The sequence below is a fragment of the Hemitrygon akajei genome, chromosome 19, assembly GCF_048418815.1.
Source record: "Hemitrygon akajei chromosome 19, sHemAka1.3, whole genome shotgun sequence".
Classification (NCBI taxonomy): domain Eukaryota; kingdom Metazoa; phylum Chordata; class Chondrichthyes; order Myliobatiformes; family Dasyatidae; genus Hemitrygon; species Hemitrygon akajei.
This window is the reverse complement of record NC_133142.1, coordinates 72,436,567-72,450,584: the sequence shown is the minus strand read 5'-3', so window position 1 is coordinate 72,450,584 and position 14,018 is coordinate 72,436,567. Positions and strand designations below refer to the sequence as shown.

The 14,018-nt window shown below is 40.6% G+C and overlaps 1 protein-coding gene across 2 annotated transcripts in view; it reads left to right on the top strand.

The window, feature by feature from the left end:
- The window catches only part of lhfpl4a (LHFPL tetraspan subfamily member 4a), a 329,956-nt gene that overhangs the window by 298,773 nt on the left and 17,165 nt on the right, over positions 1-14,018 (top strand). The window contains exon 4 of one of the 2 annotated variants that reach the window (XM_073072854.1): positions 13,116-13,130. The exons of the other annotated variant lie outside the window; for it this stretch is intronic. Within the exon in view, the coding sequence (XP_072928955.1) occupies positions 13,116-13,124 (9 nt within the window). The 3' untranslated portion in view covers positions 13,125-13,130. The remainder of the gene's footprint in view (positions 1-13,115; positions 13,131-14,018) is intronic. 2 annotated transcript variants of the gene reach the window in all.

Below are 14,018 nucleotides of genomic sequence, written 5' to 3'. Positions count from 1 at the left end.
AGCAAATACAGACCAGAGCCATCAAACATTCCTTGTATGATAACCCATTTATTCCTGGAATCATCATTGTGAACCTCCTCTGGACCCTCTCCAATGCCAGCACATCTTTTCTAAGATGAGGAGCCCAAAACTGTTCGCAATACTCAAGGTGAGGCCTCACCTGTGCCTTGTAAAGCCTCAGCATCACATCCTTGCTCTTGTATTCTAGACCTCTTGAACCAAATGCTACTTGCCTTCCTCATCACTGATTCAATCTGCAAGTTAACCTTCAGGATGTTCTGCACAAGGACTCCCAAGTCCCTCCGCATCTCAGATTCCTGGATTTTCTCCCTGTTTAGAAAATAGTCCACATATTTATTTCTACTACTAAAGTGCATGACCAGGCATTTTCCAACATTGTATTTCATTTGCCACTTTCTTGCCCATTCTCCTAATCTAAGTCCTTCTACATTCTACCTGTTTCCTCAACACTACCTACCCCTCTGCCAATCTTCATATCATCTGCAAACTTGGCAACAAAGATATCTATTCCATCTTCTAAATCATTTATATACAGCATAAAAAATGTGGTCCCAACACCAACCCCTGCGGAACACCACTAGTCACTGGCAGCCAACCAGAAAAGTATCCTTTTATTCCCACTTACTGCCTCCTACCAATCAGTCAATTCTCATGTTAGTAAACTCTTGTAACACCATGGGCTCTTAACTTGGTAAGCAGCCTCATGTGTGGCACCTTGTCAAAAGCCTTCTGAAAGTCCAAATATACAACTTCTACTACATCCCCTTTATCTATCCTACATGTAATCTCCTCAAAGAATTCCAACAGGTTCGTCAGGCAAGACTTTCCCTTAAGGAAGCCATACTGACTTTGTGCAATCTTGACCTGTATCACCATGTACTCCATAACCTCAGCTTTAACAATTGACTCTAACATCTTCCCAACCACTGAGGTCAGGCTAACTGGTCTATAATTTCCTTTCTGTTGCCTTCCTCCTTTCTTAAAGAGTGAAGTAACATTTGCAATTTTCCAGTCCTCTGGTACCATGCCAGAGTCCAATGATTTTTGAATGATCATTTCTAATGCCACCACATTCTCTGATGCTATCTCTTTCAGAACCCTAGGGTTCAGTTCTTCCGATCTGGGTGACTTATGTACCTTTAGGTCTATAAGTAAACCATAAGACCATAAGCAGAATTAGGACATTTGGCCCATCAAGTGCGCTTTGTTATTCCATCATGGCTGATTCCCCTCAATTCTATTCTCCTGCCATCTCCCTGTAATCTTTGATGCCCTTACCAATCAAGAACATATCAACCTCCACTTGAAATATACCCAATGACTTGGCCTTCACAACAATCTGTGGTAATGAATTCCACATATTCACCACCATCTTGCTAAAGAAATTCCTCCTCACCTTTGTTATAAGGGATGTGCTATTCTGAGGCTAAGCCCTTTGGTCCAGGCTTCTCCGTTATAGGAAACTTCCTCTCCATGGAGTAAATGTCAGCAGGTCTTTTACACTGACGTTTGGTGAGACTAGAACTACAGTCATAGATTTAAGGTGAATTAAGGTGAACATTTAAGAAGAACCTGAGGGGGAACTTCATCACTCAGAGAGTGGTGTGAGTGTGGAACAAGCTGCCAGTGGAAGTGGTGAATTAGAGTTCAATTGCAACAGTTAAGGGAAGTTCAGATAAGTACATGGATGGGAGTGGTATGGAGAGCTGTAGTCCAGGTATGAGGCAATAGGACTAGGAAGAATAACGGTTCAGCATAGACTTGATGGACCAAAAAAGTCGGTTTCTGTGTTGTAGTGCTCTATGACTTTAAGGACAAGACATCTAAAATAATCAAGATAATGGATGTCAGCACTGATGAATCTCACTACATTTCTGTCCCTGAGTTTGAGAGGATTACACGTTTCAGAAAAGCTCTTTTTCAACATCCCATCAATATGTTCTTTATTTTAAATACATAGCCAATTTACAGTATAATATAGACAATTGCAACATCTTTCCAACATTCATCTTAGCATCATTTTAATATTCATTTAAAATGTGTCAATGCCATTCATGTTTCCTCTAACAATATTTCCGTGAATATGCTTTAATCCCAGTTTCAAAAGAGCATCTTCAAATGTGGAATGTCCAAGTATTCTGTTCATGTGAGTCAATCAAGTACACCACCTTGTGATGGCGTTGGGGTAGAGTGGGGGTGAGTGCCTGGATATATAAAACTGTGCTCCGCTAATTTGCCTGTCTCTCGAGTTGTGGGCTATGACAGACCTACGATTTATTTGAGTAGGAAGCCATAGTACTAAAAGAAAAAACACGTCCAATACTAAAAGGCCACAAATTTCAAACAGGGCAAACCAGCAAAAGATGAATAAATATACCTTTTGGTCAGGCCAGTGGCTGAACTTCAAGGTGCCAAAAGCTCCTTGTGGCTCTAAGACACTTCCCCTGTGATACCATTGCAACATCCCCATTTTCTTCGCTGCTGGTGCTTGGGGTAAAAGAATAGTTCTAATCCCTCAGTATGTAAGAACACTGTAAATATTTTCTCTATATCCACTAGAGGTGGAAATAGATTTTTACAACATTTCATAAATAAAAATACATGGAAATTTCTACTGCAGGATAATTTACTGGAAGTCAAGCCTCACTTAATGAACATTTGTGCAGCAAGACACTCTGTCTCAGGGCTATTTCTGGACCATCTGGTTCTTGATTCTACAAATAGGCATATTTGTGCCGATTACATCCTTGCAATGTGCTAAATCCCATCATGGATTTACATAGGGCTACATATGGCTTAACTTCACTTCATTGACATTCTTAATCTTGGATCAAGGTGGAGAGAAATAATACTCGCATCAGTGCACATGACATTTACCCACAGATGTGCAAATGCAATTACCAGCCCAAGGCACACAGATGTAAAGTGAGATCATCTTTATGCATGTTTACCCGTGATTCTTTCTAATGCAGTCATGTACTCTGAAAAAGATTACTACTCTATTCTTTCATGCAATTTGCACCATAAAACCTAACAAGCAGGCTTTTCTCCCTCAGGCTGGCTGAGAATAGAACTCACGGGCAAGGGTTTTAGGATGATAGGTGAAATATTTAAGGGAAACTTGAAGGGAAACTTCTTCACTCAGAGGGTGGTTTGCCTGCAGGATTGTGGAATGTGGGTTCAATTGTAACATTTAGGAGAAGTCTGATGGCTATAATCTGGGTGGAGGTAGGTAGATGGAACTAGACAGAAGACCAATGGGCTGAAAGGCCTATTTCTGTGCTGTAGACCATAAGACAATAAGATATAGGAACATAATTAGACCACGTGCCCATCAAGTCTGCTCCACCATTTCATCATGGCTGATCCATTTCCCCTCTTAGCCTCAATCTCCTGCCTTCTCCCTGTATCCTTTATTGCCCTGACTAATCAAGGATCTATCAACCTCAGCCTTAAATACACTCAATGATTTGGACTCCACAGCTGCCTGTGGTAACAAATTCCACAGATTCACCCATCTCTGGCTAAAGAAATTCCTCCTCATCTCCATCATTAAATTCTGAGGCTGTGTCCTCTAGTCCTAGACTTCCCCACTATAGGGAACATCCTCTCCACATCCACTCTATCGAGGCCTTTCACCATTCAGTAAGTTTTAGTGAGCTCACCTCTGTAGTGCTCAATAACTCCATAACTCTAACACCTACCGGTTTTGAGCATTCGTTACTTTGAACATTTATAGGTAGCAGTCCATCTTGTAAAGCCTGTGACCCACAAGGGGTTCCCAGCCTCAAGTGTGTGGCTAAGCTAATACTTCTGTGCTATAGGCTTCTATGACTCTAAACAACATTGCTTCTTGGTATGTCTGATGCATGACCGAGATACTGTGAACTGTATGTCCAGTTACATTGGTTATGGTTACAAAAGTCTCCTGCCTTGTATCAGGCTTTGCTTTGTTGATCCATATTGGACAGGTTTACACCTTTCTGCAAGTCCTTCTCCCATGCGTTTAAGTTTATCGAATTGTCTTCATCTTTCATGAAAGGTACAATACTTGAATTGTTAGGGTTTCAGGGTTATCGAAAAAGTTAACTGATATTGTGCTAAAAGAAAATCTAATAATTTTACCATAAAAAAATAAGTAATAGGAGAAGGTGTCAGCCATCTGGCCCATTCAACCTGCTCTGCATTTCAGTAAGATCATTGGCTGGTCTGTCCATGGACTCAGCTCCATCTACCTGCCTTTTCCTTATAACCCTTAATTTACCTGCTATGTACAAATCTATCTAACTGTGTCTTAAATATATTTAATGAGGTAGCCTCTACTGCTTCTCTGGGCAGAGAATTCCACAGTTTCGCTACTCTCTGGAAAAAAGCAGTTTCTCCTCATCTGCATCCTACATCTATTTTCCGGAATTCTGAGTTTTAGTGTCACTTTCCAGAGGAAAGAACTTCCCTGCTACTTTCATAACTTCATATGTTTTTATAAGATCCCTTCTCATTCTTCTGAATTCAGAGTTTAAATTCATGTGGATGCAACATTGGTAGTTAACCCCTGTTTTATTGTTTTCGAGAAGGCTGTAGTAATTCATCTTGCTCATTCTTTGCAGTCCCTGGGTGTCAGCCCTGCTGAGTAGAAAATTCAAGGATATTGACCTAACATTGATGACAATAACAATAGTGGGATATGTTTCCAATCAGGATAAAGATGAATGTGATACGGTTCCCATCTTCCTTCAGTCCTTAGCCTTCGAAATGTTAGAGCTGCAAGTGAATATTCCTGTCAGAGTCAGCTTATGATCAGCTGCTCCTGCATCCAGCATAATTTTATGTGCATACAATCAGTATCTATATATCAGCAGATCTCATATATATACGGCCACACTCAAAGTTACTTGTACACTGTGTTTTATATCATTGCTTTTATATCTATATATGGTGTTTTTTAATTATTGTATTCTTTATGTTTGATGTATTTTTTTATGCTGCATTGGATTCAGAATAACAATCATTCTGTTCTCCTTTACACTCATGTATTGAAGAATGCCAATAAACTATCTTCAAATGCTGTGGCAAATTGTTATTGACTTTGTAGACAGTAGTTGCAGAGAATACCATGTGCCACTGGTGCAAGGGGTAAATGCTGAAGATACCTGGTGAGATATGAGTCAAATAGCTCATTGATCATAATGCCCTGAGCCTCTTAAGTCTTGTTGAATCTGCACCTACCCCGGCAAGTGAAGAAAATTCCATACCACTTGTGCCTTGCAAATTGCTCAAAATTAATAGATTAATATTTCCCAGTATTAACTGAACCATTAGATTAGCAGATGATATCTTCAATATTATCATTTATAGCAACCAAGTGAAAGCAATTTAATTTGTGGTTGGTTTCATCATCAGGAAACAGATGATAAGAGCAATAGGAAAGACCTTGCAACATTGTTTGTTAAAATCACAGGATACCAGCTGTTCAGGTAATCCAGGCCATTTGTATCTAACTTAGCTTTGACTATCATGGATATCAAAGGGCAATGAAGTTCATGAATTAGAACATACATTTAAAGGAGATTTTGGAATACTGACTGTCTATTTCTTACTATGAAAATGGGAATGTAAGACTCCTATTTGTCCAAATAAGTTGCACTTCAAAGTTCAAAGTAAATATATTACCAAAATATATGAGTGTATATATATATATATATATATAGAGGGAAAAACTTCACTCGTCCCAACTCCAACTATTCTCACAAACATGTAAGTCAGTTTCAAGGACTCTTTATCTCATGCTCTCGATACTTATTTATTGTTAATTTATTTATTATTAATATTTCTTTTTTCTTTTGCATTTGCAAAGCTCATTGTTTTTTAGACATTGGTTGTTTGTCCATCCTGTTGTGTGAGGACTTTCATTGATTCTACTATGTTTCTTGGATTTACTGTGTATGCCCACAGGAATACAAATCTCAGAGTTATGTATGGTGACATATATTTACTTTGATAATTAATTTACTTTGAACTTTGTACTTTGAAGAAATGGTGGAATGACAATAACCTCGTGTTTGAGGTGAGGAAGTTATCCATGTTGATTCAGGAGCCTGATGGTTGAAGGGTGATAAATGTTCCTGATCCTAGTGGTGTTGGACCCAAAATTTCTGTACCTCATTTCTGATGGCAAAAGCAAGAAGAGAATATAACCTGGATGGTGAGGATCCTAATGGATGCTGATTTCATTGTGGCAGGGCTCTTTGTAGATGTACTCAATGATGGGGAGGGCCATGCTAGTGATGGACCAAGCTATCTTTCATTGCAACCCAAATTTGGAGTATTGTGTACAGTTCTGGTCACCGAATTATAAGAAAGATGTCAACAAAATAGAGAGAGTACAGAGGAGATTTACCAGAATGTTACCTGGGTTTCAGCACCTAAGTTACAGAGAAAGGTTGAACAAGTTAGGTCTTTATTCTTTGGAGCATAGAAGGTTGAGGAGGGACTTGATAGAGGTATTTAAAATTATGAGGGGGTTAGATAGAGTTGACGTGGATAAGCTTTTTCCATTGAGAGTAAGGGAGATTCAAACAAGAGGACATGAGTTGAGAGTTAAGGGGCAAAAGTTTAGGGGTAACACGAAGGGGAACTTCTTTACTCAGAGAGTGGTAGCTGTGTGGAATGAGCTTCCAGTAGAATTGGTAGAGGCAGGTTTGATTTTGTCATTTAAATAAAAATTGGATAGGTATATGGTCAGGAAAGAAATGGATGGTTATGGGCTGAGTGCAGGTCGGTGGGACTAGGTGAGAGTAAGCGTTCAGTATGGACTAGAAGGGCCAAGATGGCCTGTTCCCGTGCTGTAATTGTTATATGGTTATAACCCTTTCAATGGGCATCCAACAAGGAATGGGAAACAATTCAAGAAAACAACAGAATGGGAGCATGATGAGGCCATTCAGACTCTCTAGCCTGCCCCACCATTCATTATAATCATTATGTGTGGTCTACACTTGCCTCAACTCCCCTTCTGTACCCATTCTCAAATTCCTGATCTATGTATTCACTTCCTCCAAATACCCACCCACTTTAATTCTCTGGGGTACAGAATTCCAGAGATTCACTGCCCTCTGCAAATGGAATTCTTACAGACATTGTATTACATGACTGCCCTGTATTTTGTAACTATTTCTTCACCCAGGAAAATCTCAAGTGAGTGGAAATGCCTCAGAAGTTTACCTTGCTGTAGCCCTGTAGGTTCTTGTATGTTTCAATAAGATCCCTTCATAACTTTCTAAGCTTTAAAGAGACATCTAAGCTAGACTGGAAGTAATTCAGATATACAGAGGGATGTTCTATCCCAACTTTATGTAAATATTAGCAGAGCACCTGCAGTGTATAACAGTTCTTGTTTTTCCAAGCAGTCCATCCAGTGGTTCTTAAAGAAATAACGCTGAAAGGCTTTGGAATATTTTGAAGGTTTTCACAGGAGGCACAAAAGTACAGGAGACCTTTGCTAGTTTAGTTTTGCTAGTCTCCTAGGAAACTAACATCTCCCCCCCCCCCAACCCATAGAAGTGGAAGTGGGCCAATATACTCCCAATGAAGAATTCAGCTCTCTGAACAGAACACAGAACAACAGGCCCTTCAGCCCATCTGCAGCACTATAGCATGGTGACTAGCACGACCATATTACAGCTCGGGGAATCGGAGTTCAGTGTTCAATTCTGATGTCATCTGCAAATAGTTCGTACATTCTCCCCATGGAATCAAGTCTCCTCCTGCTGTGGTATCATCCAGTACCTTTCATAATTTGCTTTCAATGACTTTCTTGCAAGGGATGGGGCATGAAAATGGTGAAATAGTGAGTGGATCTCCATCAAGTTATAGTTGTCTCAGCCAATCATGTCCAAATGTCATTCTCACCAGAGTTATCTTTTCTCCATTGTAAGTTCTCAGTTGAATATCTGCAGGCTTCAGTTCAGTATTGTTCAAATTCATTTTGTGAAATGACTTGACAGCTGAGCCCATGCCCAATTCCATTTTAATTAATTTGCCATTCATTCTGGTGTAAGCCATATTTATCTATTGTTAGTTTTGATATTGTAAATCTCAAGGTTACACAGTCTGGTTACACTCTCAGCATTATCAGATTTTTCATCAGTAGCATGCAGGTTAGTGTGCCATAGAACACACAGTCACACACCACAGACAGCTCGTATAGTTAATGTAGAGCATACAGTCAGACATCATACACAACACGTATAGTTAATGTAGAACACACAGTCACACACCATATACAACATGTATAGTTAATGTAGAACAGTCACACACCATACACAATGCATATAGTTAATGTGGAATACACAGTCACACACCATACACAATGCATATAGTTACTATAGAACACACAGTCAGCCATCATACACAACACGTATAGTACCCATGGAACATGCAGTCACACCAACCACTCGGCACATGTAGTTACCAGAGAACGTATAGTCACACACTGCACACAGGACATAGTGTTACCATAGAATATAGAGACAAACACTGCACACAACATGAATATTTTCCATACGACATACATTCACACACTTCACACAAAATGTATATTTACAATACAACATACAGTCGAACACAACACAGAATGTTTAGTTATCTTAGAACATGCAGACACAAACCACACACAGCACAGATAGTTACCTTAGAACATAGAATCACACACCATGCACAACACATATAGTTACCGTAAGATATACAGTCACACACTAAACAGCACGTATAGTTACCATACAATATAGAGACATACACCACACACAGCTTGTTAGTTACCACAGAACATACAGTCACACATCGCATTCAGCACCTATAGTTCCCATAGAGCGTATAGTCACAAAAATACTATTAGTCCATGTCTCTGAGAGGTATGGTCTGAGAATTGATGATTCATGGAATGTTTCCATCTATTTGTACTACAGAATAGGGGTTGATTGCTTCAGGATGACTCTTGTTGGATGAAAAATACTGTTCTTAATTTGTAGTTGATGATCTTTTAAATGCGGTTCATTGAGTTGGGCCTTAGTGTCAGCAGCTGACAGGGATGCTACGATGGGGCAAATGGTCTGTTTTTGTTGTATAAACTTCAGCAATTCCATGAAATCGCAATGCTTCTTTTCCAAGTTTAATAACATTCCTGGAGAGAGATTTTACTCTCAGCATTTGATTAAAATCACAGAGACCAAATTTCATGGAATTATTTGAAAATGCATTTATATTCGGAGTCTGCTTATTTCACTAGTTTCAATCTACTGTGCAAACTGTGACTCCACTATGAACATTATCTGTGTGAACTGTCCCTCAACATGGATTTTGCATTTTGACATCTTGCTTTTCTTCCTGTCAGTCGTAGTTGGAGAAGCAGGACTTCTGCACAGGCTTTAGCAGAAAACTCTTGTAGGGTCAGATGGGTGAAAGTCAACTGGAGGACTATTTTATTAAAGAAAGTAGGTCTGGTTGGAGCTCTTAAAGTATATTACATACCTTGATACTGTGGGGGAAAATTAATTATAAATTCCTGTGTCTCAGAAAAGGTTTGTAATTTTAACCAGCTTTGGTAACCAACTAAGGCATTGGTCAGACCAAACTTGCAGTACTATGAGCAGGTTTGAGCCCCTTACCCATGAAAGTTGTGCTGGCTTTGGAGATAGTCCAGAGAAGGTTCACGAGAATGATAGGGTTAACATATAAGGCACATTTGACAGCTCCAGTCCTGTACTTGCTGGAGTTTAGAATAATGAGGGAATCTGATTGAAACCTCTTGACTATTGAAAGGCCTAGATAGAGTGGATGTGGAGATGATGTTTCACACATTGAGGAAGTCTAGAGCCAGAAAGCAGAGCCTCAGAATTTCCCTTTAGAACAGAGATGCGGAGGAATTTCTTTAGCCAGAGGGTGGTGAATCTGCAATTCATTGCTGCAGACAGCTGTGGAGGCCAGGTCATTGAGTATATTTAAATTGGAGGTTGATAGATTCTTGACTCGTAAAGGCATCATAGGTTACAGGCAGAAGAGAGAAGAACAGAGTTGAGAGAGATAATAAATCAACCATGATGGATTTTTGGAGTAGACTTGATGGGTTGAATGGCCTCATTCTTTTCCAATATCTTATGGTCATCTGATCTGTACAGGGAGAAGAAAGAAGCACCATTAAAAGGTAGTTGCTTCAATCATCTGGAGTCCAAACAGAACTATCTCGGCAGAAGGGAGGGCACACTCATTTCATTGATGGTAGGAGCAGAAATAAAACAACACAGGGAAGGATAATTGCATAGATTTGAACATCTTCTAACTTACCTGTGTGCCAGATGTTGAAGGGTGTGAGGGAAGAGAAGTGAGTGCAGTTACTGTTACAAGAGAGAAGGTGCTCAAAAAGCTGAAAGATTTAAGAGTACATATGTCACTCAGACCAGATGAACTGATCCTCGGGTTCTGAAAGAGGTAATGGTAGAGATTGTAGTGGCATTAGAAATGATCTTTGAAATACCATTGGACTCTGGCATGGTGCCAGGGGACTGGAAAATTATAAACATCACTCCACTCTTTAAGAAAGGAGGAAAGCAACAGGAAGGAAATTATAGACCAGTTAGCCTGAACTCAGTGGTTGGGAAGATGTTGGAATCAATTGTTAAGGATGAGGTTATGGAGTACTTGGTGGCACAGGACAAAATAGGACAAAATAGGACAAAATCAGCGTGGTTTCTTTAAGGGGAAATCTTGCCTGATGAACCTGTTGGAATTCTTTGAGGAGATTACAAGTAGGATAAATAAAAGGGATGCAGTGGATGTTGTATATTTGGACTTTCAGAAGGCCTTTGACAAGGTGCCACATGAGGCTGCTTACCAAGCTAAGAGCCCATGTTATTACAGGACAGTTACTGGCATGGTTAGAGCATTGGCTAATTGGTAGGAGGCACTGGGTGGGAATAAAAGGATCCTTTCCTGTTTGGCTATTAGTAACTAGTGGTGACTGCAGGGGTCGGTGTTGGGACCGCTTCTTTTTATTAGATTAGATTAGATTCAACTTTATTGTCATTGTGCCAAGTACAGATACAAAGCCAAACGAAATGCAGTTACCATCTAACCAGAAATTAAAAGAATAGTGTTATTTACATGAAAGTACTGAGACAGTACAATATGGGTGCAATACTGCTTAGCGCTGTGATGTGAGGTTCAGCAGGGTCACAGCCTCAGGGAAGAAGTTCTTCCTGTGCCTGCTGGTGTGGGAGTGGAGGCTCCTGTAGTGCCTACCCGATGGGAAGAGAGTAAAAAGTCCAGGATTAGGGTGAGATGCATCCTTGATAATGGTTTCTGCCCTGCTCAGGCAGCGTTTATGGTAGATGTTCTCAATGGTGGGCAATTGGGTGCCGATAATCTGCTGGGCAGTTTTCACCACCCGCTGGAGAGCTTTGCGGTCTGATACGGGACAATTGCCATACCACACTGAGATGCAGTACCAGTAAAAGTCCATCGTTATCCTGGGACAGAGGTGAGCTTTCTTGATGCTCCGCAGGAAATAAAGGCGCTATTGCACCTTTTCGATCAGGATGGAGGAGTTCAGGGACCAGATGAGATCCTCGGAAATGAGGACACCGAGGAATTTAAAGCTTGATACACACTCCACTACAGCTCCATTGATGTAGATGGGGACATGAGTGTGGCTCCTAGCATGCCTGAAGTCCACAATAATCTCCTTGATCTTCTGGGTGTTAAGAGCCAGGTTGTTGTTGGCACACCACATGGCCAGGTGCTGGACCTCGACCCTGTAGGCCGTCTCATCATCCCCTCTGATCAGGCCAACCACCGTGGTGTCGTCTGCGAACTTGATTATGGAGTTAGAACCATGTACAGGAACACAATCATAGGTGAAAAGGGAGTACAGAAGAGGGCTCAGCACACAGCCTTGAGGCACGCCAGTGTTCAGGGTGAGAGTGAAGGAGGAGAGGTTGTCTAACTTAACAGATTGGGGTCTGTTAGTCAGAAAGTCCAAGGTCCATTTGCAGAGGGATGAGCTGATACCAAGCTGGCGAAGTTTGCCAGTCAGCTTGGAGGGGATCACAGTATTGAATGCCGAACTAAAGTCAATGAACAGCATTCTGACCTAAGAGTTGGGGCTGTCCAGGTGGGTCAGGGCAGAGTGAAGTGCCATGGAGATGGCATCCTCTGTTGACCTGTTGGTGCGATAGGCAAACTGATGGGGGTCCAGGGTAGTGGGCAGACAGGATTTCAGATGTGACAGAACCAGTCTCTCAAAGCACTTTGCAACGATGGGGGTGAATGCAACTGGACGGAATTCATTCAGGCCCGTGGCAGTGGAATGCTTCGGCACTGGCACGATGGTGGCAAACTTGAAGCTTGTAGGGACAACTGCCTGAGCCAGGGACAGATTGAAAGTGTCCGTGAAGACATCTTTATGTTTTTATGTTTTATATTTTTATGATGTATATCAATGATTTAGATGATGGAATAGATGGCTTTGTTGCCAAATTTGCGGTTGATATGAAGATTGGTGAAGAGACAGGTAATGTTGGGGAAACAGGTAGGCTGCAGAAGGACTTTAACAGATTAGGAGAATGGGCAAGAATGTGGCAAATGAAATACAATGTTGGAAAATGCATGGTCATCCACTTTGATAGTAGAAATAAGTGTGTAGACTATTTTCTAAACTGGGATAACATTCAAAAATCTGAGCAGGTCATTAGGTGTATTTAAGACAGAAATAGATTGGTTCTTGATTGAACATGGCATCAAAAGTTACGGGGAGAAGGCTGGCGAGTAGGGCTGAAGAGGGGAAGAAAGGATCAGCCATGATTGAATAGCAGAGCAGACGAAGGCCAAATGGCCTAATTCTGCTCCTATATCTTATTGTTGTATACATTTAAATGATTCGCTGCAGGCATGAAAATATGAGTATCCCCTCAGAGTTTATGTTGAATTACAGACACCCTCTGTAATCCTGAAATTCATTGATTTATTAATATGAATACAGCAATGCATCACGTATTTCTGTTTCCTGATTAAATCTTTCTTCTACTCTCTTTTCTGCTATTCAGAGGATCTGATGTGAGGTAAGTTTGACTGCATTGTAAGTGAATTATCCTTCAATTTCTGTACAAGTAATTCCAATGCTGATATTATAGAAGTGATTAAAATCTCAGCATTGTGACAGCGATCAGATAATAACAGCCATACTCTGTAGTATTCCACCACTTTCCATCAAGGATATATACTGTGTACTGATAGATACAGAAAATCACTGGAAAAGTGCCAGCATTATGATGAAGGATCCCACCCACCCTATTAATGGACTGTTTATCCCACTCCCATAAGGATGGAGGCTTTGTAGCATCCACAGCAGAACCATCAGACTCAAAAATTGTTACTTTCCCCAAACAATAAAGCTGATCAACACCTTCACCCAGTCACCCACCTCACCATACCCCCAGCCACGACTACTTTATTATTTCCTGTCAGTCACCATATGTACAGACACTCCTGTGACTAGTGTCACTTTATGGACGTACAATCAATCCCTATATATGCTATCTTAACCCCTTGCTCTTATTTTTCAAGAGTAACAGTGATCTGTTTGTGAGATATAAACTAGCTGGTGCTAACTTGCCTGTGCAATTGAAAAGACATTCTATAAAAGATGCTATGTTGTTGTAGGGAGTACAAAAGGGTTCATTACTTATCACTGAACTTTAGGAAATGATATGCACAAAGAATTAACTGCCTTGGGAGAGTCTGGGACCAGAGGAAGAGACCCTGAATAGAACAATATCCCTTTAGAACGGAGGATATTTTTGTAACCAGAGGGTGCTGAATCTGAAATTCATTGTCACAGATGGCTATAGAGGACAAGCAATTAGGAATATTTAAAGCAGAGGTTGATAGCTTTGTGATTAGTTAGGGTGGCAAAGATTATGGTGAGTAAACAGGAGAATGGGGTTGAG